The sequence below is a fragment of the Verruconis gallopava genome, assembly GCF_000836295.1.
Source record: "Verruconis gallopava strain CBS 43764 unplaced genomic scaffold supercont1.15, whole genome shotgun sequence".
In the NCBI taxonomy this organism is placed as follows: Eukaryota; Fungi; Ascomycota; class Dothideomycetes; order Venturiales; family Sympoventuriaceae; genus Verruconis; species Verruconis gallopava.
The window spans coordinates 158,911-184,433 of record NW_015622151.1 but is presented as its reverse complement, the minus strand read 5'-3'; the positions used below and the strand labels follow the sequence as shown (position 1 = coordinate 184,433).

The 25,523-nt window shown below is 53.1% G+C and overlaps 9 protein-coding genes across 12 annotated transcripts; 5 read left to right on the top strand and 4 right to left on the bottom strand.

Moving 5' to 3' along the window:
• The first annotated feature begins 88 nt into the window (after nucleotides 1–88).
• On the top strand, nucleotides 89–1,433 carry PV09_05033 (uncharacterized protein). The gene is made up of 2 exons (XM_016358492.1): nucleotides 89–381; nucleotides 468–1,433. Exons 1-2 carry the CDS (start codon nucleotides 140–142, stop codon nucleotides 961–963), a joined length of 738 nt encoding a protein of 245 aa, XP_016213593.1. The 5' UTR covers nucleotides 89–139; the 3' UTR covers nucleotides 964–1,433.
• A 1,618-nt stretch (nucleotides 1,434–3,051) lies between these two features.
• On the top strand, nucleotides 3,052–6,282 carry PV09_05032 (vacuolar protein 8). The gene is made up of 6 exons (XM_016358491.1): nucleotides 3,052–3,362; nucleotides 3,432–3,461; nucleotides 3,709–3,750; nucleotides 3,804–3,817; nucleotides 3,918–5,148; nucleotides 5,202–6,282. The coding sequence occupies exons 1-6, from the start codon at nucleotides 3,320–3,322 to the stop codon at nucleotides 5,588–5,590; spliced, it is 1,749 nt and encodes a 582-aa protein (XP_016213592.1). The 5' UTR covers nucleotides 3,052–3,319; the 3' UTR covers nucleotides 5,591–6,282.
• On the bottom strand, nucleotides 6,180–7,489 carry PV09_05031 (uncharacterized protein). Its single transcript, XM_016358490.1, has 2 exons — nucleotides 7,295–7,489; nucleotides 6,180–7,186 (listed from the first exon to the last, which is right to left on the bottom strand). Exons 1-2 carry the CDS (start codon nucleotides 7,368–7,370, stop codon nucleotides 6,627–6,629), a joined length of 636 nt encoding a protein of 211 aa, XP_016213591.1. The 5' UTR covers nucleotides 7,371–7,489; the 3' UTR covers nucleotides 6,180–6,626.
• A 146-nt stretch (nucleotides 7,490–7,635) lies between these two features.
• Nucleotides 7,636–10,823, top strand: PV09_05030 (uncharacterized protein). Its single transcript, XM_016358489.1, has 7 exons — nucleotides 7,636–7,781; nucleotides 7,949–8,002; nucleotides 8,228–8,272; nucleotides 8,327–8,332; nucleotides 8,380–8,460; nucleotides 8,522–8,830; nucleotides 8,884–10,823. The coding sequence occupies exons 1-7, from the start codon at nucleotides 7,778–7,780 to the stop codon at nucleotides 10,041–10,043; spliced, it is 1,659 nt and encodes a 552-aa protein (XP_016213590.1). The 5' UTR covers nucleotides 7,636–7,777; the 3' UTR covers nucleotides 10,044–10,823.
• Nucleotides 10,770–12,496, bottom strand: PV09_05029 (uncharacterized protein). The gene has a single exon (XM_016358488.1). The coding sequence runs from the start codon at nucleotides 11,593–11,595 to the stop codon at nucleotides 11,098–11,100; it is 498 nt and encodes a 165-aa protein (XP_016213589.1). The 5' UTR covers nucleotides 11,596–12,496; the 3' UTR covers nucleotides 10,770–11,097.
• Nucleotides 12,497–15,916: 3,420 nt separating this feature from the next.
• PV09_05028 (uncharacterized protein) lies at nucleotides 15,917–17,848 on the top strand. Its single transcript, XM_016358487.1, has 3 exons — nucleotides 15,917–16,866; nucleotides 16,993–17,345; nucleotides 17,411–17,848. Exons 1-3 carry the CDS (start codon nucleotides 16,257–16,259, stop codon nucleotides 17,648–17,650), a joined length of 1,203 nt encoding a protein of 400 aa, XP_016213588.1. The 5' UTR covers nucleotides 15,917–16,256; the 3' UTR covers nucleotides 17,651–17,848.
• On the bottom strand, nucleotides 17,840–20,303 carry PV09_05027 (uncharacterized protein; the record flags this gene model as incomplete). The annotated part of the gene is made up of 4 exons (XM_016358486.1): nucleotides 17,840–18,336; nucleotides 18,513–19,428; nucleotides 19,479–19,707; nucleotides 19,773–20,303. 4 exons carry the CDS (start codon nucleotides 20,301–20,303, stop codon nucleotides 18,267–18,269), a joined length of 1,746 nt encoding a protein of 581 aa, XP_016213587.1. The 3' UTR covers nucleotides 17,840–18,266.
• A 58-nt stretch (nucleotides 20,304–20,361) lies between these two features.
• On the bottom strand, nucleotides 20,362–22,500 carry PV09_05026 (uncharacterized protein). Its single transcript, XM_016358485.1, has 2 exons — nucleotides 20,974–22,500; nucleotides 20,362–20,920 (listed from the first exon to the last, which is right to left on the bottom strand). The coding sequence occupies exon 1, from the start codon at nucleotides 22,432–22,434 to the stop codon at nucleotides 21,166–21,168; it is 1,269 nt and encodes a 422-aa protein (XP_016213586.1). The 5' UTR covers nucleotides 22,435–22,500; the 3' UTR covers nucleotides 20,362–20,920; nucleotides 20,974–21,165.
• A 138-nt stretch (nucleotides 22,501–22,638) lies between these two features.
• Nucleotides 22,639–24,747, top strand: PV09_05025. 4 transcript variants are annotated; one of them, XM_016358483.1, is made up of 4 exons: nucleotides 22,639–22,800; nucleotides 23,029–23,568; nucleotides 23,618–24,636; nucleotides 24,705–24,747. In XM_016358483.1, exons 2-3 carry the CDS (start codon nucleotides 23,482–23,484, stop codon nucleotides 24,548–24,550), a joined length of 1,020 nt encoding a protein of 339 aa, XP_016213584.1. In that variant the 5' UTR covers nucleotides 22,639–22,800; nucleotides 23,029–23,481; the 3' UTR covers nucleotides 24,551–24,636; nucleotides 24,705–24,747. The 4 variants fall into 4 exon arrangements, with proteins under 4 accessions (XP_016213584.1, XP_016213583.1, XP_016213585.1 ...); XM_016358482.1 differs by having other exon boundaries at nucleotides 22,853–23,568; XM_016358484.1 differs by having other exon boundaries at nucleotides 22,639–23,460.
• Nucleotides 24,748–25,523: the final 776 nt, after the last annotated feature.

Sequence of the window (25,523 nt, the reverse complement as noted above, 5' to 3'; positions counted from 1 at the left end):
GCATCGTTTGTGTCAGCCTTATGCTTTTGTGCCCTTTCCTATTCAGAACAAATTCCAGACCCGGAACTCTGCCCACGCAACGGGACGACCACCCTAACCCCACCCTAACATCTCACTGTCTTGGTTCCTTGCGGCTTCAATGACCCAGCCTGCACCTCAAATGAGTACCTCGCAAGCTGAAAAAGGCACTCAGAATGTCCTGCCAGTACGAACCCAAGGATCGGGCCTGCGGTACCCGAGCAACAAGAAGACGATATACGACCGCAACCGAGACCGCACCAAGAATGCCGAGTCGAGTCGGGCGGCGTTCGCGTACATGTTTGTCGAGATGATTCGGTATACACAAAGCAAGGTGAAGGATATGGGCGAGCTGGAGTCGAGGTGCGCCCGTCCCCCTGTGGAGACTTGTGGTGTATAGCTACACGATGAGGGAGTATGACGTGCTGATGTGGTCTTGCATGTAACAGATTAAACACCATGGGCTATCCAATAGGCATAAGACTATTAGAACTCCTCCTTGCGCGCTCAACAGCATCCACCTCCCAACCGCCTTCTACGCGGCCTCTTCGCATCCTGCCCCTGCTCCAATTCATAACCAACAACCTCTGGCGACACCTCTTCTCGCGCCCCGCAGACGGTCTCGAGCAGTCCGTCAACAACCAGAACGAGTACATGATTATCGACAACGACCCTCTGGTTTCGCAGTACATATCCGTGCCGCGGGAGAGCAAGGACTTCAACCCGAATGCGTTTGTGGCGGGCATTATCGAGGGGGTGTGTGACGCGAGTGGGTTCACAACGTTGGGAGCCAGAGGCATGGGGGTCAGCGCGCACTGGGCCGCCGAAGAGGATGAGAGCGGAAAGGGCGGGCGGGTCATGTGGCCAGACAAGACGATCTTCTTGATCAAGTTCGCGCCCGAGGTCCTGGAAAGGGAAGAGGTGCTCGCGAGGAGCGACAAGTAAGGGAGAGCAACGGATTTCGTCAAGAGCAACGCACACGGCGCGGAGGCGTGTGCTATACGAGTTCCTACGATTTGTCTGCTGTACGACCGCCGACGCAGTTCCCAGGGCGACAAAAGCAAGGCAGTGCGTGGACCGAAGGCTTGGCGTCAGAAACGGCTGCAGAGGAGAGTAATGTGACGACGGGTCCTGCCGTTGTCAAGACGCTGCAGAGACTGGATCGCTCTCGCTAAAGGCAGAGGGCATGGAGCTCCAGTCTGCAAAGCTTTGGGGGCTTCCTACATGATACAGAGCTATAGAGAGACCAAGCGTCGAACACGGCAACATTAAGACGACGCGACACAGAGTGGGTGTAGCAATAAAGTCACTGATCAGCACGCTCGTAGGCAAGGCAGAGCGACAAGAATCAAATCGTTGGCTTCATCGTTTCAGCGTCCAGACGTGATCGCTCTTGCCTTTTGCTCATCATCTACGTCTCGCATACGCAATGTCCTTCGCCGTGACAGCTTGAAAAATTCCGTACCAGAGATGTCGTAGCGGGCCCTTCAGGTTGAATCCACCCTACATTAGTTACAAGCGCTATCGAGGCAGTCGTTCTGAACGACGAAGCCGAGCACGGAAAATGGAACACGGGCCAGTCCGCTCGTAGAAAGTAAAGAGCAAGTATGCCTTGAGAAGGACATCCCCACATCCGTTGGTGGTGATTTGTACGGTGCTGGACATGCCTGACGAAGCTGGCGTCAAGTGAAGAGAGAATGATATCAAAGCGGTGAAGCTCACTGATCAGCAAACGTATTGGTGTACGCGCACACACGTGCGATATCAGAGGGGCGACGTGCTGCAGGACGTGATTGCGAATCCAAGCATTCATCTCATGGTTAACAAAGGAGCAGCAGCAGGTGCGGCCGAAGCGGGATCCTTCTCAACGACCTGTGGCTCTGGCATCAGAACAGCAGGGCAAACGGAGGGAATCCCGAAGCGGAGTGAGGGCGTGCAAGGCTTCAGTCGGTGGGCGCTTTGAACCCAACTTTGATCGCTTGGGAGACCGCCAGCAGGGTCTGGTCTATATACAGGCAATACGGGTGTATTTCTGTGCACAGAATCTATTTTCTCCTTCGTGAACATCACAACCATAGCTCGGAAATATGGCACGGTACCTGCGCGCTGCCTTGGCGGGCAGCCTCAGGGAGGGGGCAGGTAACGAGTAAATGAACAGTGATTTGTCGTCTGCGAAGTGGCCGATCTTAACAGCGGGCGTCTTGTAGGTGAGGTCCCAGCTCAAGCGTCGCGGCACCGTCAGTCGCACCCGTGGCTCTGTTTCTCTTAGGGAAAAAAAGAGAAGAAAAAAGAACATGGGGTCGACTTTCTTCTTAGGCAGGGTACGAGGCGTCCGCCGCAGTTGCGTAAGGGCAAGGTGAGCAGGTGTCCCGAGGCATATGCGAAATGTGTTGCGCAACAGCGGGACGAAACGAACGTCGAGCCAGCGAGATGCAGCGGGCGTGCAGCGGGAACTATGCTCGCTAATGCAAGCCTTGCGATCACCATGGGGACCGAGACGAACGGGACGCAGGCCAGCTGGGCTGCTGGCAGGACCTCACTGGACGCAAAATCTCGCAGCGAGGCATTCAGAACGCTGGACAGTCGTACGGGCGTGGGTGGTGGGGGGAGCAGAGAAAGAGGGCGCGCGGTCACGAGTGGAGGGCAGCGAGACACGTTGCGCAGGCAATCAATTTGCTACGCTGACACTCGCACGATCAGAAGGGCGGGTTGGATTTTTTTTCGCGCTCTCTTGACGTTGTTTGGCAAGGTCGGAATCCGGTTCAATCTCCGCCGTGACGCTGATACCGGGCGGTGGTAGGGTTCGGGCCTGTTTAGGGGGGGGGGGGCCCGCCGCTGAGCAGCGTTCTGGGTGTGCAGGCAGGGCCCTGGGGCGCCGGAAGCAGAGGCTCAGGCAGCCAGACACAGGTCCAGTTCTGTTCCGCCAGGCCAGTTCAGGCCAGTTCCGTCGTGCGCTTGTGCGTGTGCGTGTGTGGGTCCCAAGACCATCATCACTGGCAGCTGCCGCAAGCTCGAGCCTGCTTGGACCTAACCTGAGCATCCATCCAACAAGCCACTACCACCACCACCTCCCGACCGCCGTAGACAGCATTCGACGGCGCCGACATCGTCGTCCCTTTGCTGCCCGTCTTCGTCACCGCATGCAAAGCGGACTCATCCCGCCGACCGTCTTCCACGTCCTCACCTACTCTGGCACACTCGTCCAGGCTCTGACAGCGGACGAGGAGCTGCCGCCTGAGCTAGCGGGCCCGGTGGCCGTCCAAGGCCTGTCGCAGCACCGCTCTGCATTGGAGAGAGAGCCATGACTTGGTGTCAAGGCCTATTCGCGTGGTGCGGATGTGGTGGTGAGTTCTCATTCGTCGCCTTCGCGGGCGAGGCTGGCAGGTTGAGCTGATGTGCTTTGTTGCGTGCAGGTCGGTCCAAGGACAGTCTATATGAGCCTGGTAAGTCCGTCGCTTGCGCTCCTCGTCAACACGCCGGCGTGGCAGGCCGCCGCTGTCTGCCTGCGACATGCTGGACCCTATTCCATCGATTCCACGATGGCTGTCTCTCGGCAAGAGCTGGACACGGAGGCGCCGCTGTCAAGCGTCTTGCCATGACGCAGTTTGAGCCAGGGTCGTATCCAAGCGGCAGCGGCGACGAGGGAGGCACACCAACAGCTTGACAATGGATGCTGATGCCCTGCGGTAGTGCTCGCAGATTCCGAACGAGATGCCGTCTCGGAGCTGCTAGGTAATGCTCGTCGACCTCCACCTTATCTCTCGGCTGCTGACAGACGTGAACAGGCTATCTTGAAAATGTACGGTACCGTCCTTTGGTTGTTGCCAACCACCCCTAGAACACGCGAACCTGTTCTGCATCCGTCGTCCCTTTTGACCAGTCGTTGACCATGTGCACAGCGAGCAGAGACCGACTTCTTCAGCGGCGCGCCACTCGAAGCTCTAACCACCCTTGTATACTCCGACAACACAGACCTACAGCGAAGTGCGAGCTTGACGTTCGCCGAGATCACGGAGCGCGATGTTCGAGAGGTCGGCAGAGACACGCTGGATCCTATCCTTTTCCTACTTCAGAATAACGACACCGAGGTACAACGAGCTGCAAGTGCTGCGCTTGGCAACCTCGCCGTCAACACGGAGAACAAGGTGAAGATTGTCGAGCTGGGAGGCTTGATACCGCTCATCAAGCAGATGAACTCGCCCAACGTTGAGGTGCAATGCAACGCGGTCGGCTGCATAACAAATCTAGCGACGCACGAAGACAACAAGGCGAAGATTGCCAAGTCGGGTGCTCTAGGGCCACTAACAAGACTGGCCAGAAGCAAAGACATGCGCGTGCAGAGAAACGCTACAGGTGCACTTCTCAATATGACGCATTCAGACGAGAATCGGCAACATCTGGTCGCTGCAGGCGCCATTCCCGTGCTTGTGTCCCTGCTGTCTTCGCCGGACGTCGACGTCCAATATTACTGCACGACCGCATTAAGCAACATAGCTGTCGACGCTGTCAACAGGAAGCGGCTCGCTCAAACCGAACCCCGCTTGGTGCACTCCCTAGTCTCACTAATGGACTCGCCCAGCCCGAAGGTGCAGTGTCAGTCTGCACTCGCCCTCCGAAACCTTGCGTCGGACGAGCGCTATCAGCTAGAGATTGTCCGTTCGAAAGGTCTTGGTCCGCTTCTGAGGCTCCTGAAGAGCAGCTATCTCCCTCTTGTCCTCAGCGCGGTTGCCTGCGTTCGGAACATTTCGATACATCCAAGCAACGAGTCCCCGATTATCGAGGCTGGATTCCTGACTCCACTCGTTGAGCTTCTCGGCTCGACAGAGAATGAGGAGATTCAGTGTCACGCGATTTCTACTCTACGTAATCTGGCCGCCAGTTCGGACCGGAACAAAGAGTTGGTGCTGCAAGCAGGTGCCGTGAAGAAGTGCATGGAGCTCATCCTGACCGTACCGCTGGCTGTGCAGGGGGAAATGACAGCTGCGATCGCAGTATTGGCGCTGAGCGACGATCTCAAAGGTCACTTACTGGATCTTGGTGTCCTGGGCGTCCTGGTGCAGCTTACCCAATCCGAGGGTGTAGAAGTAAGGGGCAACAGTGCAGCTGCCGTCGGCAACCTGAGTTCAAAGGGTTCGTTCATCAATCATCTGCTTGCTTGTTGGCTTGCTAAATAATCGATGCAGTTGGCGATTACACGCCTTTCCTCAAGCACTGGACCACGCCACAGGGCGGTATTCAAGGCTACCTAACCCGCTTCCTCGCCTCTGGTGACGCCACCTTTCAGCACATCGCCATCTGGACGCTACTCCAACTTATCGAGTCCGAAGATTCGCGCCTTATAAAGAAGATCAAGGAGTCGCCTGAGATCATTCGCATGGTACAGCGCATCGAAGAGCGTAGCGTCGAGATGAGCAGCGAGGATGAAAACGCCTACTCCGACGAGGAGGGCAACGGAGAGCAGGAGGTGGTGACTCTTGCACGCCGCAGCTTGGAACTGTTGGGCCTAGAGAGTGATCACATTTCTTCTGTGAGTGGAACAAGCTACGGGGGAAAGACACTCATTGATGGATAAACCATCTCTGAGGCGACTTGATTATGGTGGCCGCAGCGCTGCTATTAAATAGCCTGACGAAGCGGCATATGCAGGACTGGAGTCTTTTACCTCAAAAAGTGAGAGCACGGGATGCAGTCTCGTCGGGAGGACAGTAGGCCCAAGTCTTTCGGAAGCGTGATGGTGCAAGCGAGCTATCCGGTATCTCCTCTACCATCAAGACGAGTGTGCTTTTACGTGCATTGGTGTTCAGGGCGTTGGTCTTCTCCCAGTTTGCTTTTAGAATACTCACTCGAAGTTGTGGGCATCATCTTCTTCCCGGCGGCGGTCGTTTCTCACGAGAAAGCATTGGATAAGACGACTTCGTGCAGGAAGAGGTTGCCATGCATCATCTCGCATATCATTCTCATCGTTCACATTTTACAACGGTTATTCTGTCCCAATCATCATCGAGAGTGGTAATGGGGACTCTGGGAGCTTTCTTTTTATTTACTGATCTGACATTTCATTGTATACCAAGGTTATCTTGTCTTTATTGTTGCAGGCGCTTCTTTTAAGCCGTAGTACAAGCACACAATCGCACAATGAGCTGCGCGCGTAAACATTTGAGGAGTCACAGCGCAGCGAGGGGGACCGGATTAGCAGGATAGGAATAGAGAATTTGATAAGTCTTTCGATTGCAGAAGTGTCGTAATAGCAGAGGGAGTTTCTTGACGTTTCGCAGAGCGCCATTTTTTTTTTTTTTATTTTTTTTCTTTCCTCTCCGTCCTTTTTCTATTCATACAGTATACAGTTCTCATCTTGGTACGATTTGATGCGCGATTCCGCTCTTCGTCAACCTTGACGGTTTCTCAGCCCTGACGATACACTTGAATTGTAAGACGCTTCAGCCGGAGCCGATGGAGTTGAATGGCAAAGCACACATGGGACAATGCACACGCCTGTTCAACGCTTTGGATACGTCACGCAATTAACCTGGGTGATTCCTGGACGCGATCAACAGTTGCGTGCTGCTTCATCGCGACTCCGGGCCTTCTCGCAAGAACTGTTGAGGGTCTCACTTCGGGCCTTCTTTGGCGCTCTCGTCCGCTCTCCTCAGTGCGGCAATGTCGTCGTCCAGGACCGCAATCTCGGCCTCCACGCGCAGCAGCTTATCTTCGAGCACTTTCTTGTACTCCTGGTCCGAGAGACGCTTCACGGGACTGAACCTGGACTCGGTGATCCGTCTCCAGAGCGGCTCCCTCTTCGCCTCGTCGCTGCCTCCAGCGCTCGAAGACGAGATGATGGATTCGGTGTGGCGCTGGTCCAGGGCGCTGTACGCTTGCTGTCCCGCGTAGCCGGCCAGCGAGCCGACGACGGTGCCGGGCAAGATGTTCGCGCGGCCCCGCGTCACGCCGCCGACGACGGCGGCAGAGAGGCCTCCGGAGATGGCGCTGATGTAGGAGCGCGTCCGGAGGTCCGCAGCGTCGTCGACGCGGGTCTGCAGCAGCGACGATCGGAACAGCCAGTACGTGCCGCCCAGCAGAGACCACTGGATCGACGTGACGGAAGCCCACAAGACCGGATGCGCCGAGCGGACGGTGCCGACTACGCCTCCAAACAGAAGGCCGGCAAGGCCTGCGCGTAGAGCAGTCAGAGAGACGGCCGAAAGTCCCGTGATTGCTGTGGAAGAAGGGGGGTGGGGGGAAGAAGGGTGACGGGAATAAGAAAAAGAGTACGACATACCAGAAGCCGCGCCGACGCGCAGAGAAGGCATCAGGACGCCCTCGTCGTCGTGACTCTGTACGGACGCGGTCGTCATCGCTTCAAGCACAGGAAAGCATCTCCGTGTGACTCAAGGACGGAACAAAGATGAGAATCGCTCGTATTCGTCTTTGACGACCAGCTCTTTTTTTTTTGCTTTCCCCTTCTTGCCTGGACTCGGCCCTTCACGGCGGACGATGGCGAAGGTCGCCCAAACGCTGAGCGGGACGCTCCACGCCAACGGCCGAAACAGGCCTAGCGTCCACCCGGGATCAATAATTTGCACAGGTGCACTGTATTCTGCAACCTACTTTTGCCTACGACCTCCTCCTACACCCGCACTTCCCCAACGACACAACTCTTGTAGCCCGCACCGAGTAGAGGCCCAAGTCGACCTCTACTTTCCCTTCTCCCAGCCGACGCGCACTCCAGTCCGAGCGCGCGTTGTCTGAGACTGCCGCAATCATGGGTATGCGTCTTTTTTTTTTCCCTTTCCCTTCCCTAAATTCTCCACACGCCTGTCTCCCTCTCATGCCGTCTGTAACCCCTCTGCGACTCGGCCGTTCTCGACGCCGTGGTCTCAAATCGTCCTTTCACGTCTCTTGCGATGCGTCAATTATGCTAACGCGTGCGCAGCGCCGAAAAAACAGACCCAGAAGATGTCCCTGGGGGACTTTCTGGGCGATCAATGTGAGTTGCCAGCTTGTCGAGCGCACATCATGGACCTGGTGCCCTCCTTCCCCGGCCATGCCATTTCCCGCCTCTCCGTTGTCCTGCGACACCGACGCAGATAGATCGTGTGCCGTGCGCAGTGGCAACCGGAAGATGGTTCGCTGCGGCTCACAGGAGGCACTGAGGGGCACGAAATTCGCCCGCACACAATGGAGGGAAAATGCTGTTGCTAACTTGTCGTAGCTCTTGGGTCATGGGCCGACGAGATGGAGGACATGCCTGTTGCTCGTAAGTACATGGCTGAGCTTTGAAGCTACTAGCCCAGACTAACAAGTATCGCAGCAGCTGGTATGACTCTGCGCACGCGTGGGCGGACAACACTAACATTTGCTTAGCCTCTGACCGCCCCGGCTACGGTGGAGACCGTCGGGCTTTCAGCAGCGCCCCTAGCTTTGGCGGTGATCGCTTTGGCACAGGTGCGTTTATCTTTCTTCGCCGTTGGAATGAATGCATGAATGCTAATGCTAAGCTTTATAGACCGGGGTGGCGACCGCGACCGTGGCGATCGTAGCTTCGCTCCTCGCCAGCAGCTTCCCCTCCCAACCAAGCCACCATTCACTGCCCATCTCGGCAACCTGCCATTCGACGCCACCAGCGTCGACATCGAGGACATCTTCGCCAATTGCGAGATCATCAACGTGCGCCTTGTGGAGGACAGGCTGGATCGAAAGCCCAAGGGCTTCGGGTATGCCGAGTTCAGAACTCTTGAGGGCCTGAAGAAGGCCCTCGATCTGAACGGCACGCCGCTGAAAGGCCGAGACATTCGTGTTAGTGTAGCGGATCCTCGTGAGTAGTAGACCAAAGGAACAGCCATCCGAACAGAAACTGACCCTAAGTAGCTAAGGACCGTCCTGAAGCTCGTGAGTTGAACGATTGGACACGTAAAGGCCCCCTCCCGGACCTTCCTCAGCAGCAGCAGCGCCGCGCATCGGAACGTACTTTTGGTAGCGGCTATGAAGCACCACCCATGGAGCGAGGCGGCAGCAGACGGAGCAATTTCAACGATGGTGACGGAAAGGTTCGGGACCTTAATAACTGGGAGAGAAAGGGCCCACTATCCCCAGTGCCAGCCGCCGCAGCACCCCAAGGTCGTGACGGTGGCCGGACAAGGGAGCCACGCGAACGCAAGCTCTCACCTTCGTGGGGTGAAGGCACTGGACGATCTAGCGGGTCGCAAGATGGCTCAAGGCCACCCAGACGAGAGTTTGCCCCACGCCCTCCAGAGCGACAGCCCACGGCAGCGGAGAGGGATACTCAATGGCGAGCCAAGATGCGCCCGGATCCTCCAGCTCAGTCCACCAGTCCGACTCCAGAGCCGAGCGTGCCATCATCACCCGCACAACCTGCTCCACCGGCGACACGACCTAAGCTCAACCTGGCCAAGCGGACCGTCTCCGAGTCACAGCCAGCGGAGCCTATCTCGACGGCTGATTCAAAGTCCAGCCCCTTTGGAGCTGCTCGTCCAATTGACACCGCCGCACGTGAACGCGAAGTCGCAGAGAAACGTGAACTCGCCTTGCGACTGAAGCGTGAAGCTGATGAAAAGGCCAGGGAAGAGAAGAAGGCTCGCGAAGCAGCTGCCAAGGAAGAGGCAGAAGCAGCCAACGAGAATGGCAAGGCTAACGGCCAAAAGGAGAACGGCGATGCGACTCGTCCAGGTTATCAAATCTTGGCTCGTGAAAATGAAGGAGGGGACGACGATGCCGAGGGAGAGGGAGAACCTGCTGGTCGTGATGCTACCACAAACGGGGAGGTCGTCGACGACAAGGCAGCGAAGCCACGCGAGTTTGTGCGCGAACCTCCCAGAGGCCCCAAGGCCGAGCGTCGTGGTGGTGCCGCGGCCAGCGGGGACTGGAGACGCAAGCCTTCGGCGCCTGCAACGCCAGCGTCCCCCAAAGCAAACAACACTGCCGAGTCCCTTGAGGAAGACGGCTGGAGCACTGTGCCTAGCAAGCAGCGCGGTCGTGGTCGCGGCGGCGCTCGTGCTGTTGCCTCCTAAATCGACCATATGACATGTTCGACGATCACGTACACGCATACACGCATACATGATTTACTGAGGCCTGCTTTGTGTGTCTTTCTTCGCTCTCTGGTGAATCATGACACGCATCTGCTACAGGGGAGCAATTACTACAAAGGCGTTCTATATCTGCGGAATCATGGCGTTGTTGCTTTGCTTGCTTTCCCGCGTGTTTTGTGTTTGGATGCCTTGCATAGACTTGAAACTGTTTGTCGTTGCGATTCAGCGTTTCTGCTCGCCCCGCGGCGGCAATGGAGATTCACTTTCTGCCTCCACTTCTTTGCTGCGACGGAACACTTGCGCAACACAAAATGCCTTCTCCACTTTCGACACGACACGCTTCACTGCATTTAAGTGCTTGCACTGAGTGAGACGACAATTGGCTTTCGCGTTGTTGTCTCACGTCCTCGCTCTTGTTCGTCATGGGTTGGGCTGAAAACATCTCTCGTACTAACGTCCATGGAGTCTGAGTTTTGGGGCAAGGGCGGCTGGGCAAAAATCCTTCCAACTCTTCTTTTTATTTCGCAGCAATGTCATACTCGATGTATCTGGTGTACGGAAGCTTTGATAACCGAAGATGTTCGTTTGCATGTTTACTGCACATGCGCACGTCAGATACTGGTCAGTGGTTGTCGTGGTGTCGTTGGAGCTGTGCAAGTCTCACATCCGAGGACGGGCAACACGAGCGGAGCGATTTATTTGTCTGTACGGTAATTGAAGAGCAATAGTGAAAATAGAGCTACCACCCTCCACTTTGCATTTTTTCGACTTGATGTCTTGTACTCCTTCAGCGTGCTTGATAGATGACCCCTATGCACTGAGCGACTTTTGTATTCCTTATCCGGTCGATACTGAGTTCGCGTCATGATATCTTCGGATTGTCTCCCTAAGTCTTAGAGCATGTGCTCTTCCCATTGAAAATTCCGCGCAAAGAAGAAGAACTGGGGAGGAAAGTTTAGCATAGCATCCCTCGCTGCTAACTCCATAGCTGGGGTTCTTCTGCAAAATGGTCAAACACGGCACCGATCTCTTTTCAACTACCAAAGACTTGTACGAATCCTCTACAAACACAGTGGTAACGTTTTTCTGTTCGACTTACAGAACGTTGCTCACGGGTGGATCGATCAAATCGAGGCGGAAGGGGAGGGGGGTTCGCTCCTCCGCCGCCTGGAAGCGCAAAGCGCGAATGCGGCAAAGTGACAGGGCCTTGCAATCGGACGAGAGAAATCGTTGCAAAAGGAAAAGGAATGAGGCGGACGTAGGTGGGCAAGAACGTCGAGTTCTGCCACGAGGAAGCTTTCGGATTCGTAATCACCACGCACAGCCGCTTGATCGGGAAGAACGCAGGGGTTTTTTGATCGATCGAGCCGGAGCTTGCGCGCTGAGCCAGGCGGTTGCGTTGAAGTTGTTCTTGTCGAGGAGAGAGGGAGCGGCAACTCTGTCCTGGGGCGACGAAGAGCCGAGAATCAATGAAAGGGAAAAAGCCTTTGGTGAAATGTCGAACGACATAAGGACCTTGCTTCACTCGCATGCTTGACTTTGCCAATCGGACGAGCAGGTCTGGTGAACAGGCGACTCTTGAGGCTGATCCAGCAGCCTATACGCTCGGGCTACAGCTCGTCTTCCTCAACTCTCAGGCTTTCTTGGGTCTTCCGAGTCCAAGACAGAGCTGGCATTCGGGGGTAAAAAAGGCCACCGCTACTTGGAAGAGATAAATCTAGGCGCAGCCGGTGTCAAGCATGCCGTCAAACCTCGGCAAAGTACCTCCCCGTCGACTACGTGTGCCGAACGTGGGACGATGAGAAGGCAGACGACGACCGACGTCGTGCGCCATAGCTCTCTCTCTCTCTGCGCCGCTTTCTACATTTCGGTGGGATGCCTGAAAAAGTGTTTGAACCGGCGAACAGGACAAGGTAGTCGCGGTCGTTTGAAGGGCTTTCCGATTATGCGGACACTCGAACGTCTTCATGTAAAAGTCGTCTGTTAGACAGTTTTCCAGAACATTGAGGAAGAAGCCGAATTGTCTTAGAGTAAGCTCGGTCCGTGGCACACAGCAGTGAAATCCACTTCAACGTCAGAAACTTGAGGAGAGATCTGTTCGATTTCAATCTCCACTGCCTACCCTGCGCCGTGCGTTGTTGATGGAGCTGGCAGTTTTATACGTAAAATGTGGGTTCTTACGTTCGTGCATTGCTCTTGAATATGAAAATGGAAGACGAGAACGATTGTAGGAAGGACGCCAGTTTCGTCACTAATTTACGAATCCCCAAAGGAAAAAAAAAACAAAACAAAATAGAGATCAGAAGTGGAAAAACGATAAGTAGAAAAGGGAGTTGAAAGAAATAGGAAAGGAGGGGAAATTCATTGCGCGAGACATAGGAATCGAACTGGCGACGTTTAGGCCAAAAAAAAAACTGTTTAGCTTCTCTTTGATTGAGCGTGTCATCCTTAGTGCAGGGGCCATGCTAATCTTCTCTGTATCGTTTCAAATTGACCAAATGCCCGAAGGCAAATAGACTAAGTTCGCCTTTTATAATATATAATCTAACCTCAACACTAAGTATAGAAAAGTCGTATCATACCCATCAAATTTCGCTGCCGCAGGCGTGCAACAGCGATTGAGAGAAAAAACCCCATTTTTAAAAAACCTTTTTTGTTTATTGCAATAATTAGCACAGACTACGCAGACAGAGCGCGCGACCAAGGACTTTCTCCGCATCAGCAGTTAGCCTCGAGCCATGCTTGAAATTCTCGAGAGTCGACGTGTTAAAATTTATGTACGATGTTTTCGAAGATAATACATCAATCTTGTAACAAATAACGAAAAGACTTTGACATGTGAAGAGTTCTCCAACCACCATGCGGAGATGGTCAAGGTGAAAGGCACAATGCTTCATGAAAACGCATCTCGTCTCTGAACTTCAAGGCAAGAGTAGTCAAGCAGGGCTGGACAAGTGGACTGCGGTGTGAAGCACGCCGCATCGTGTCAGATTTCTGCCCTGGTTCCTCCTACCTATACAGCACAGTTTGCTTTTATGTCCTTATCGATATGATCGCTGATCACTGTGTCTTTATGGACATATCCAAGACTACTTAAGAGACCAGTTGCAGGTGCCCAGAGTTGTGACGATCCTCGTGACGAAGGTCTCCGGATTGTGAATGCACAGTTACGTACTTACGACAGGGTTTGCTCAAGTCGTAGAAAGTGTAGCGCTGTCTTGTCTTCAAAGGAACACTGTCGTGGACAAGTCGATTTGGGATACTTCCGCTTACAAAGGTATCCAGGTCCCTGCTCTGGGACGAATACGGGACAAGACCTGAATGACCAAAAAACTGGTACACTTACTGTATAGAGGACTTCGCTCGACGGTAGGCAAATCGCATAGAAAACGAATCGCAAAAAATCGTATACGAGCAGTTCTCGGATTGATGCCGCAGCGCTAGTGACTCAGCATAGATTAGTGGAGCGACTCGTCCGTCAGTGCGTATCGACGTCTCGATTCAGGATCCTTTAGAGCAGGGTACGAGTGCAAGATTATTCTCAGCAAACTTTATTCTATTGTCGACAGCATTGATCAGCAGCTCAGTCAACTTGTTAGTCTAAGAGTTAAAATAGCCCCTTTGATCTCTTGAGCAGTGTTGGTGCGACCTTAGCGTCCGCTGGGCTGTTTCTGTGTGCGAAAAGCGCCGGCATCAACATTTGTTAAGCATGTCGATTGAATTTTAAGCAATTTAGCGCCCGATGAATGCTAAAAGCTTTGACCCCAATGGAGGAGCGTGAAGGAAGGAGGATTACAGCAGTGTCAAAGCAAAGGAGATTGTCAGCCTCCCGTCGCGAAAACAGCGCACCGCGATCGTATTCAGTTCTGCAGGGCTTGAGGTTCTGAACGAGGGCTAGAACTCCAGGCAATGTCATCTTGGTCAGCTCTTTCCCACATAAATGCCACGTAATGCTCGAACTTGTCGAGATCTTGGGCCCGAAGACTCCTGAGGAATATGGTCGCAGCACTGTCTTACTTGGCGGGACGGATATAGTACGGGATTCGTGAAGCTTACGCCCAGCTCCAAGCAGCTAAAGTGTAGAGAAATCCAGGATAGGACAGGCACAACATACGGAGCAAATGCTTGATTGTGAATGGAAAAGGCGAAGATTGAGGTCTCTTGGAGTGGCGGTGCTTACAGGACAGAAACATGTCAACGCTCTTCAGTGCGATGTATGAGCACTACGGTAGCGGGCACAATAAGGTAAGCGCGGCGGTGAGTCATGATGGCGAAAGGTATACGTAGAGCTTAATGGGACATGATGTCGGGCGTCAACGTTTTTGCTAAGCCATGGTTGCCGCGCAGGCAATGATATCATGTCTCCTAAATAAGTTGAGGAATCCACGGAAAGGAGGAAGCTCGGGATCGGCGAACTTCCTTCCGTCGTTGGACCATGATCCGAGCTTTTTCTCGAAAGCTTCTATGAGCGACAGCCGTGATCGACAGGGCAACACGCGTCGCAAGAAAAATCAGTTGCAGGCATTGCTCGGCATGTCGGTCAGTTCATTTTGCTGATCGGCTGACCGATGATTCTCGGCGAGAAGTGCAGCTGAACGGCAGCTCGCGTTATCCGCTCCGACAATAAGTCAACGCGGAGGGGGGGAAAGGCGAGGAAACGTGCGGCTGAGGCCAGAAAACAACGAGCGCGCTGTCTTCCAAATCGGCTACACCGCAAGTGAGAGATTCCCGATCTTATGCGATGGATGCTAATGGATGCGAAACAATGGATGGTCAAGGGAAATTGAAAAAAAGGAACGAGTCCATGCGACTGGTGATTGCTCGATCATGGGAGCCAACCAGGTCACGATGGTGATTTTATCAACCTTTTTTAAGCAGCCTCCTGCGTTCAGCCTCGCGTAGGCGTGCCAGCAGCCGAAAGGAACGTCCAGCTGTTCCTCTCAAAGGTACGTGAAGGAAGCTGGTCAAGGCGTGCACGGCCAACGGCTTTTTGCGCACGCGAGAGTAGACGCGGGCAGCGCTTTCATTAGATCATCTCGCATGAGCCGCTTTTTAATTTTGTATTGAAACAATAGTGGAAATGGGATTGTTGACACATGTAAGGAGGAGCGGGCTGGAAAAGGCTCTGGTTGGGCGAGCGAAGGCGTCTGTTGGGGTTTAGGGAAGTCGGCGGTCGGAGCACGTAAAAAACCGATCTGTCGATCAGCTCCCTCATTGGTGGATCTCTCGACAGCACCGTAACTTTCATCGCGGCCAATCTGCCTACAAGACTCGCCTTTATGCGCGGCTCCGGGTTGAGGCTGCTGGCAGGGTGCAAGCGCGGCCGGGAGTCAAAAAAAAAAAGGAGAAGCACGCAGGTTCCACGGTCGGGTGGCGGAACCAGGACTGGGACGGGCGCAGGGCAGGATGGGTCGCCCAAGAACGTGGTGAGAGGGATCGAGGGACTGGATCGAGAGAGGGACGCGACTGTGGACGAGTGACGTACAGTGCAGAGAACGGGCAGAGCGCATACCAAGACAGACACAGCCCGATGATCAGAGGCAAGGTCGGCCAATGCAGAGCTGCGTCCAGCGCAGGACCGTACCATGAGCACCAGGCGGGAGCTGGAGCGCGGCCAGTGAGGGCAGCCAGCGAGGGAACCGGCGAGGGCACGCAGCTGGCAGACCTCGCCGCGGCCGAAACCGCACTAATCGTCGCTCAGCTGACGGGAGGGCCAGAGGAGTCGTTGTTCTCTTGTGCGAGCGCTCTGGAACAAGTCAAGCGTGCGTCGTCATGCGTTCAGACCAGAATTTGTGCGCTCGCATGCGCGGGCGCAGAGGCCAGGGGCCTGCTGACAGCAGGGTCGGCCTCTCCTTCGACTCGCCCGGGTCAGGATCGGTGGTTAGGGCCGTTTAGTCACATCATGGACCGCGAACACTTCGGATCCAGACCTGCTACGGCCCTCAGCAACGTGGAGGGCGAAGGCAAAACAAGCCACGCCCGTCCCGCGGTCGGTTGTAATTGCGCTCCGGCTTGACAGCTCTTAATACCCCAGATTCCTCACCACCAAAACATCTAGCCCCATTCCACCACATACTCCTTTGAACAACGGACACGCCTCTGTGGCCCCCATCTACACGACGACCTGTTCCTGTCCTTGCTGCCCTCTCGGCATCACATCTCCCCGCAAGTGACCGTAGTTGACTCGCGTTGATGACATCCATGTCGTCTCCCGATACCATTGCGTTTCCCTCCATGGGAGGCACGCCGCCGTTCAAGCCGACGGGACAGTTCAGCCCAGTGCTCACTCCCTTCCCATCGCTCGAGGGACCGACATCACCGCCGCCGTTCAAAGCCGCCGGCTTGCAGAGAGCTCAGACGTTCAGACATGCACCTCCCGTGCGGCCTACCCTACGGACAAGATCAGAAAGCATTTTGGCCATGATCGACGACCCTCTCACTGCTCAAGCCAGCGACGTCTTTTCCGCTTCGTCAGGCTCGCCTCGCTCGCTCCCGGCCGTGCCGTCCCGAAAACTCTACGCAATTGGCGACATCCACCTCTCCTTCAAGCCGAACAGAATAGCCTGGGAGGATCTAAGGCCGCACCCCACAGACGGTCTGATCTTGGTCGGCGACGTGGGAGAGACGAGGGAGCATTGCGAAATGGCGTTTGCAAAAGCAAAGAGCTGTTTCAGCGAGGTCTTCTGGTGTCCTGGCAACCACGAGCTGTATACCCTTGCCTCGCATAAGAACGGTGCAAGAGGTGTAGCCAAGTACCAGGAGTGCGTAGAAGCCGCTCGAGCACACGGCGTGATTACTCCAGGTACGAGTTTGTCCCCGTTCTGTTTTTTCCACTTTGAAAGAACAGAGCCCCCCCCCCCCCCCCCTCTCCTTTTTTTGTCAACATTTGATTGCGGGAGCACTACGAGCTGACTACGTTCTGCTATAGAGGACCCCTACACTGTCTGGGACGGCGACGGTGGCCCTTGCTTGATTGCGCCCATATTCACTCTGTACGATTATTCTTTCAAACCCGACGATGTACCGATAGAAAATGCCGTCGAATGGGCAAAGGAGCAAGACGTGCTGGCCACGGATGAGATGCTCTTGCACCCTGACCCATATCCAACCCGCCAAGATTGGTGTGCCGCTCTCGTGGAGAAGGAGGAGAAGAAGCTGGCAGCTGCCGTTGCGGAGTATCCCGATCTCCCGCTCATCATTATCAACCACTGGCCACTAAGACAAGATCTCGTCAAGTTGACGCTCGTTCCTCGGTTTAGGATATGGTGCGGTACCACCAAGGTGAGTGTGATCCCAACCTCGCAGACGTTAGCTACATAAGGCAACCCACTAATGCACGGTTACAGACCGAGAACTGGCACAAGCGTTTTAACGCAAAAGTTGTGGTCAGCGGCCATCTGCATGTGCGCAGGACAGACTGGAAAGATGGCACTAGGTTCGAAGAGTGCAGCCTAGGTTACCCGAAGCAGTGGAGAGACGCAAAGGAGATGGGTAAAGATGTCAACGACATGCTGCGGGAGATTCTGCCTGGCCCTGAGCCACCTTTGGACGGCGATGCGCCCACGCTGTGGAGAAGAACGGGCTAAGGGAACGAACGGTGGGAAGGTATGAACAACTCGAACAAAGCAAGAACAGGCACAAAAAGTTGAGAAAAACGAAAAGCTGAACTAGCAATGATACCATGATACCCCCAACACACGCACACACACACATACACAATTGTGATATTAAATGCATGTATTATGTTTAAAATGAACGCAAATACAAACCTGTCATGCTTTGGCTATTCTATACTATGCTTGGCCTCTTGTCTTAATTACAGTTCTGTCCTTGTACGGAAGCGTTGGCGAGCAGTGTTACACGCTGTTCAAAGAGCATGGAATCGTCCTGGGTATCTTATCGCCACAAAAGATTGGCTAAGATGCAATCGAACTACGAAGAGGAAACCGAACCGAATATTATGCCCCCGTCTTATGCTTCTCCACGTCTGCTTGCGTGTATGCGGAAGTCCGGCGGTCGCACTTTCGCCCATCGTATCGTCTTAGGTGTGGGCTGCATCGGTTTGATGTTGCGTCTGCAAGCTCACAATCCCCCGTTTACACGCACCATCTGCAAATCGTGCGAGACCTTACGCGGCGAGCGTCTTAACGCAAACCCTGTCTATCGAAAGGAGGGCAAAGGTTTCTGCGGAGGTTGGTGTGTTCACACCAAGCCTTCTGCTGACCTCGACGTTCCGCTGAGCGCTCGAATCGGCTTCAAGCTGACGGAATACCTAGACGAAAAGCTGTCAGCAGTGCAGAAATCTGGGCGCCAACCCACTCGACAACATATGAACTGTCGTGACGCGGCTTTTGAACCAAGGAAAAGTACGCCCGAGAGCTGATATGAGCCTGTCTAGAAGGCGGCATGAAAATTCGAAACAGGGGGGATATATGGAAACATGCGTACACTAGCCGGTCGGTCCAGAAATGGAAAACCTGAGCGTAGATGGCAGGGGCAGCCGAATAGATGGCTCCCGCGATGGGGAACAAGATGCGTTCTGCAAGATACTTTGCCTTCCACGGCTGGCGCCACGCAAACGTCTCCTCGATTCCGGCGACCTGCATGTCCTGGGCACGTGTCGTCACGCACAAGTGGTGGTAGCCGTCGTACAGGGTTAAAGCCACCTGCATCACGAAGAAGGAGGCGTTTCGTATCGTCGTACATGTCGCAAATGCCCACAAGAGCTCCGGATGGATCTTTGAGGTTGGGGTGCGACTCGTGTAGACGAGCTGAGTCAGAAGCATGAGGATAAAATGACTAGGAAGAATGTGTGCCTCCCACAGCAGGTGCAGCAGCGGTATGTGCGATAGACGGAAAGACTTGAGCTCTACGATACGCCTTGCTGTGTAGCCTGAGTCGAGACAGCCCCACATGTGTCTCTGAGCCTGCCGGTACCGAGCCTGGATCGTCCTCAACCCACGGCTCCACTCGTCGCACTCGCCTGCGGAGATGTTGCATTGGCTGGCTGCGCTGTACACCGGAATCGTCGCGAGTTTGCCGTGACTGTTAAAGTACGTTTTCAACAACATGTGCATGTCTTCGCCAATCGCTACTGGGTCGCCGTCCCAACCTCCCACCTGTTCGGCGAGAGCAAGAGGGAGGGAGTAAACCGAGGTTGGGATCAGGATAGTGGACCATGGCAAAAACCCCGACAGACCTGCGGCTCCCCAGAGAATATCTGCCACTCTGACGAGCACATTCGTTTCGTGGGCGTTTCGATCGAAGATGATCGGGCAGACGTAGAGGGCGCATGACGAATTCGGATGTCTATGATGCAGGCGACGAAGCTCTGTAAAGTAATCTTGTAGAAGGTGGGTGTCCGCTGGTGAACGTAAGCATCTCCTCACGAGCGCGTCCACGAAGCAAACTTACAGTCAATAACAGTGATGATTACATCGAGCTTGTCGGCACTCTCCTGATGATCGCGGAAGATTTGTCTCGCTGCGAACGAAACGTTGGAGCTCTTGCCGGCGATCTCTCCGGGTATGTCGCTAGGGTGGAACGTGGCACGGATTTCGGCGAATTCGTCTTCGAACGCAGAGATCAGCGTCGCCGCTTTCGCTTCCGATCCTGCCTCTTTCTTTTCCATCGCCAGGTATATCTGTTAAATGACTTTCAGCGCTCTCTGCTTGCACGCACGTGACTAGACTCATCAGCATTGCATACCTCGTATTGCGTCCGGGCTCTCGGGTGTGAAGCGAGATTTTTCAACGTTGTTTGCAGCGTCTCCAGACACTCGGAATAGTTTGGAATGATGATGGCATGCTTCACCTCGGAATGTGGCGACAATTCATTCAAGGAAGGCGAAGGTGGCGCAGAGGTATACGGCGGAGGGGGTGAGTTTCCGCGTCTGTGCTTGAGAAGAGGAGAACCATCTTGCTCGAATGCGTCAGGTAGTGGAATCTGCCGTCGTTTGAGCGTTTCCTTGATCTTGCGACGGACAAGCACGAGCGCCAGGCAAAGTCGCAGCGAGAATCCCGCGGTGTCAATATGGGTGATCAGGAAGTAGAGCACAAATATTTTCTGCGAAAGCTTGAGCTCGCCATGTTCAGCTTTCCAGTGCTTGTGGACGCTCCCATGGCTCACGTGTGCCTTCAAGGGAAGCCGGGAATCGAGGTCAAAAAATGCGAAGCCTATCAGTATCAGCAAGGCGATGGTGGACAGTCCCGGAAGACAACGAAATAAGGCTCGAAACATCTCTCTCGTGACAAGGACGGTCAGCTGTTGCGTGTGCGAAGGGGAAACGTCTCAAAGAGTATTTTAAGTCGGTTGACTGCGACGGGTGACACGGAGTGGAAGAAGGACGGTAGAAGTGAAATCTCAGACGACTGGAGTCTGTCCCGTGCGACGACAACATTCATTCTAAAGACAATTTCGCTTTCTGCGATGCTGCGCCTAGCTTCATGTTATAGTTTCCAGCCATGAATAGCCTGTGACCCCAGACGAAGGACTACTTTAACCAGTGCAAAAGATCTCCTTTGACCGTTGTTCATTGCATCGTTCACTGCACAGACAGGGGCCGGCGCACCTTCTTGTGGCCAGATCCATTCCAATAGCAGTCGCGGCACTGCGCCTCCTATCAAACTTAAGTTTCTCCGGCCTCGTCGCCGGCTGCGAGACCATGCTCGTGAAGTATACTCGTGGAACGAGCGCTCAATTGATTGGCTGAGCAAAACCCAGACATCTAGTCAGAAGGTCAGTGTCTTGAGCTATACACGGAGGTTATCGAGCTCTTCAACGGGCTCGTTGTAGTATGATGCATGTGCTGGTCCTGCGATGGTCTTGTGGAACTTATTTGGTGTTGATGTCCAGACCTGCCTGGCGTGGTCAATTCTCAGCTTATGAGTGGCTCTTAGGAGGAACTTGCATGCGGCAGGCTTGGCAGCCAAATGTTCCGCTTTAACACCACGATATGCCTCACCAACAAATCATATGCAAGCGTGAGACCACTCCTTCGCGCATTGCTCAGAAATGGTCGTCTGGGTCGAGCGTATCGTGGAGTTGCCTTTTGTTGATCATGAGAACCAACTTTAACCTTGAGCGGTTAACCTGACCATCTTCATTTCAACTCGCCTAGCAGGCTGGTGTTCAATCCCAGCTTTTGAAGGTCGACTAGTCGATAGTCCCATGTCACCATTTCCCAATTGTCGTCGACCATTCCATAACTCTCTCGCTCATAGTTCAAAGGCTTCCGGGGATTTATCGCCCAGTAGCCAAAGGAGACGTCCAGGTTCCGCAGGTATCGGATCAGATGAGTCCAGTAATTTCTGTCGCCTTTCGTGGGCATGTCCGAGGTGCCGAACTCTCCAACCCACACTGGTGCGATATTCTCTTCCACAAGATACGCCCAGTTCTTCTGCATAGCTTGAGCGAATTCCTCATACGTCGCTTTCGAGTACGGATTGTGCTGACCCCAGCCCGACCACGCGTATACGTGAGAAGAATAAACGACCTTATTGTCGATGGAAAGCTCTATAGGTCGTTTCCGCACCCCAGACAGATCGTTCGCTGATGACAAGCCTTCTACGATCATAAGCCAGTCTGGGTTGATATCCAGCAGCTGTTCAGAGCATCGCTCCGCCGCTGCCGCCCATGTCGCCCATCGCAGCGTTCCCCATAGCGCCCTAACTTCGTTCCTCAAGTCGGCACCGATGACCAGTCTGTTCTCTGCAAGTGGGTGCATAACGGCCTTCCAGTTCTCTATCCATTGCGTCTCCGTTTGTCGAATCCGGCATATAGGCCCGAGCCAGTCGTTGCTCCACTGAGCGTCGCATAGATTTGCACCACAGCACCAAGTACCTTGCGTAATGTGGTTGTTTGGTATCACAAAGAGACCATGGCTTGTCAAACTTTCGATAACTGAGTGGTAAACCTCCAGAGCGTTTTTACCAATCAGATCTGGATTAGATTCAAGAAGATGAGGCTCGATGGTGGGCTTAGTGAGGACAAGTTCGTCGCTATACGGCAAACGTACGCTGTTAAAGCCCATCCTTCTAATCAGCGCCGAGATATTGTCTCGATGCGCAACATCTAGTCCCGATGGCACGAAAAATATGTCGCTTGCTCCGTACCAGTTGATCGAACGTAATTGTACTTCGTTCCCGTCCTTGTCAACGATATTTCGGCCCGATGTACTTAACGGCGGATAGAAGTCTGGCTTCCTCTGCAATGGAAGCGAAGAGTTTGGCTTAATTTTGTAGTGAGGTGATACGCACAATCTATCCGGGGGATCGTTCGTGAAGCCAAAGGGGACATAAAGGTAAGCGAGAGTACCAAATACCAACACAGTGAATAGCAAAATACTACACAAACGAGGCAGGAGTCGCATTTTGACCGTTCCAGCCGGCTTCTCAGAAATAAAAGTCCGGCAAAGAAGATAAAAGGATGTCCAAAGTTATAATGGAGCCTAGGTGCTTGCGTTGCCCATCGAGTTTACGGAAGTGTGCGGATGTAGGCTTGGAAACCAGGCGATTTACCAATCACAGCCTGGCAAGCGTAAGAACACAAGTATTATGCTTTTTCCTTTTTATTGCTGCCTTCTTCTCGTCCTCTTACAGACTCTAATTGACAACTGATATTTATCCATGCTAAACCAAACTAGCTCTCTAATGTTCACGACGAGAAACTGTTCAATAGGAAAGAATTATGATGATACACATACAAACATGTAACGAGCACGTGCGCAGAACGACTTGTAAGTATCGATTATGTGTCGCAGAAATTATGCCCTTTACAACTTGATCTAGAAATGAGAACCTTTTTTGAATAAGAGATCAACATGGTGTTTATACGATTAAAATATCTAGTTCGGAATCTTATCTGATGGTCTGGCTCGCGATGAACATTGGACTTAGTGGTCCATTTGCTTCTTCAACATTTCTTCTTCCACAATCTTCTATTCTATTGCTGATTGGCTTTGCAGGCTCTTCGAATCGAATTGCTGCATGAAACAGTGGAGAGAGATTGGGATAGCGTGGAGCCACGGCCTCATCCCAATCCTGCCAATTCTATTTGGAAACTCAGATCCATGCGATAATCTTGAACATTTAGAGGAACAAGAGTAAAAAAAGCATGGCTTGCTACTTTAAATACATGATTCTACATTGCTGGCGTCGCTCATCTCCAATCTTTTCTCGTATTCTTTCGCTTCCTGCTTGACCGGTCATTTTTAGCGCGACGCCATTCAGCCTCAATACTCTCCTTGACGCCCTGTCAAGCTCAGTTTTCCAGGAGACTAAGCAGAGCTTGAGACAAGCCATGATGGATGTTGCCGCACTTGGCGAGTTTGTTAAATTATTCATAGAGGACTGAGAGACCATCGGTTCTTCTGTTGATCGATCTCCTCCTGTACACAGTACGTCGACTCAGACCCAAAATGCTTAGATCAACTGTATTTGGGATATTCCTCGCAACTGCTCATGCAGCGTCCTTTTCGGACTTATCTGCCCTCCCTTCATGTGGAGTACGGTCTTGGTTCTATCTTTTCGAAAGTTATACTAATGTGTGCATAGGAAACATGCGTTGTGAATTCCGTGAACTCTCAAACACAATGCGCAACCAGCGATTATAGCTGTCTATGTGGGGATCAGAGTCTCGGATATAATATTGGATACTGCCTTGGTTCGACATGTGATAGTGCTGATATGCAAGCGTCGCTTACTTGGCTCGAATTTGCTTGTAGCCAACCTTTCGTCAGTAATACGGGAACATCAACTGCAACTGCAACAAGTGCAGGAAGCGCTGCGAGTACTGACTCTTTGCTCACTGGCTCCACTTCGGGTAGCTCAGGTGGTAGCAGTGAAGGGTCCAGTGGCGGTAGTTCTGGTAGTAGCTCTTCGTCCTCGTCTTCGAGCTCTTTCAAAAAAAAGAAGGGTGGGCTGTCGTCAGGAGCTAAAGGCGGTATTGGTGCTGGTGTAGCAGTTCTAGCCGTCTTACTAATATTGGCCTCCGTGCTAATCTGGTGGATGAAACGGAGAAAAACTAGGAAGACACCAGAAGTGGAGAACCCAGCTCCTGCACCAGTACAGGCCATACCACCTCCAGTACAAGCATCAGACGAAAAAGTCCAGGTTCAGACAAACGTACAGCAATACTATCCTCCTACACAGCAAGCGTATGTACAAACACCAACGCAACCTCCTGTCCAGGGACCTACGTACACTCAACCTGCACCGCCTTACGATCAAGCACCACCACCACCAGTATCGCCCATGAGTACATACGCGCAACCCGTACCACCTCAATCATACGCTGTGCCATCACCACAACCAACAGCACCAGAGCTTCCGGGCACATTCTATATGGCTCATGCATCGGCACAACCCTATCAACAAGGTCAGCAGCCTGCAATGCAGCCGCCTCAGTCGTTGTATGAAGCCCCTGTGCAGATTGCTCCGCCGCAAGGAAATGTTTATGAGGTTCCTGCAAACCAAGTGCCTAGATAGCGGCGGCTGTTTGGGGCAACCAATGATTACGAAGTAGTTAACGGACATGTCCTGACTTTTGTATATTAATAACTAAATTTAATTGAGTAAGATTATGCCACTTTTTTTTCGTGTTCTTACAGAAAGGCTGGATCATGCTAATGCAAAATCGAAGTTCATTATTTCAATAAAGAAGTATTCCTCATAAGTCAATATTGCTGCTCTAACGAGTATATTATGTGTGGCATGTGCTAGCAAATGCCCTCTGTCGCTGGCTGTCTAATACACGCAAGTATATCAGACTAAAACCTCATTCGGACGACTCAGGTGATGTGTTTACGGGGCGACCTTACAAGCTCGTACCTTCCCTAAGCCGTTTCTTTCTCTGCCACGCATCGCGCAGTGCCGTCTTGATAGATTCTTCAGCGTCTCTGAAGTTCGCAGTACCTACATCAACAAGCATTTGGACCTGTTCAGGGGTCCATACCAAGTTATATGACCCCGAAAATTTGGCTGTCGAAGGGTCAAACCCTGCAACCGCTCTCTCGTTTGGCAGCAATGGCAGATATATCATTGTACATTCCTTCTTGCATGTTGCTGCGGGAGGATTGGTGACCCGTTTACCGTAAGAATCCACAACCTTTTCTGGTCTAGGAATGAGTTTTCCATCGAAAATTTGTCCATACATTCCTTTGAATCGGTCTCCAGCACCCTGAGGACCTGGTTCCACGTCGTGCCGCTTCTCAAATTTGATACCACGACGACTTCCAATCTGGTCGACCCTCTGCTGAAAACTGTCTTTCTGCACGTCGCTTGACGCGCCCATATTCAAGATGACATCACACCCTCGGTCAGGGTGAAGAAGAACGTACGTTGGACAGTTGTTGTCCATGCCGCTGTCTATAAGATGAATACGCGGGGAGTTCTCGATACCTTGCGGACGCGGCTTATTCGCTTGTACTGGGCTCAGATGGTACATGAAGTTGTGTTCATT

Bases quoted from the DNA above. Each gene is read 5' to 3' on its own strand.
- PV09_05032 (XM_016358491.1), top strand. From the start codon at position 3,320: ATGACTTGGTGTCAAGGCCTATTCGCGTGGTGCGGATGTGGTG. The intron at 3,462-3,708 runs GTAAGTCCGTCG...GCCCTGCGGTAG, and splicing joins GGACAGTCTATATGAGCCTG to TGCTCGCAGATTCCGAACGA. The intron at 5,149-5,201 runs GTTCGTTCATCA...TAATCGATGCAG, and splicing joins CGGCAACCTGAGTTCAAAGG to TTGGCGATTACACGCCTTTC.
- PV09_05029 (XM_016358488.1), bottom strand. From the start codon at position 11,595: ATGCGAGTGAAGCAAGGTCCTTATGTCGTTCGACATTTCACCAAAGGC.
- PV09_05028 (XM_016358487.1), top strand. From the start codon at position 16,257: ATGACATCCATGTCGTCTCCCGATACCATTGCGTTTCCCTCCATGGGA. The intron at 16,867-16,992 runs GTACGAGTTTGT...GTTCTGCTATAG, and splicing joins ACACGGCGTGATTACTCCAG to AGGACCCCTACACTGTCTGG. The intron at 17,346-17,410 runs GTGAGTGTGATC...GCACGGTTACAG, and splicing joins TATGGTGCGGTACCACCAAG to ACCGAGAACTGGCACAAGCG.
- PV09_05026 (XM_016358485.1), bottom strand. From the start codon at position 22,434: ATGCGACTCCTGCCTCGTTTGTGTAGTATTTTGCTATTCACTGTGTTG.
- PV09_05025 (XM_016358483.1), top strand. From the start codon at position 23,482: ATGCTTAGATCAACTGTATTTGGGATATTCCTCGCAACTGCTCATGCA. The intron at 23,569-23,617 runs GTACGGTCTTGG...ATGTGTGCATAG, and splicing joins CTGCCCTCCCTTCATGTGGA to GAAACATGCGTTGTGAATTC.
- PV09_05031 (XM_016358490.1), bottom strand. From the start codon at position 7,370: ATGACGACCGCGTCCGTACAGAGTCACGACGACGAGGGCGTCCTGATG. The intron at 7,187-7,294 runs GTATGTCGTACT...CTCTACGCGCAG, and splicing joins GCGCGTCGGCGCGGCTTCTG to GCCTTGCCGGCCTTCTGTTT.
- PV09_05030 (XM_016358489.1), top strand. The intron at 8,003-8,227 runs GTGAGTTGCCAG...AACTTGTCGTAG, and splicing joins GGACTTTCTGGGCGATCAAT to CTCTTGGGTCATGGGCCGAC. The intron at 8,461-8,521 runs GTGCGTTTATCT...TAAGCTTTATAG, and splicing joins CGGTGATCGCTTTGGCACAG to ACCGGGGTGGCGACCGCGAC.
- PV09_05033 (XM_016358492.1), top strand. From the start codon at position 140: ATGACCCAGCCTGCACCTCAAATGAGTACCTCGCAAGCTGAAAAAGGC. The intron at 382-467 runs GTGCGCCCGTCC...TGCATGTAACAG, and splicing joins ATGGGCGAGCTGGAGTCGAG to ATTAAACACCATGGGCTATC.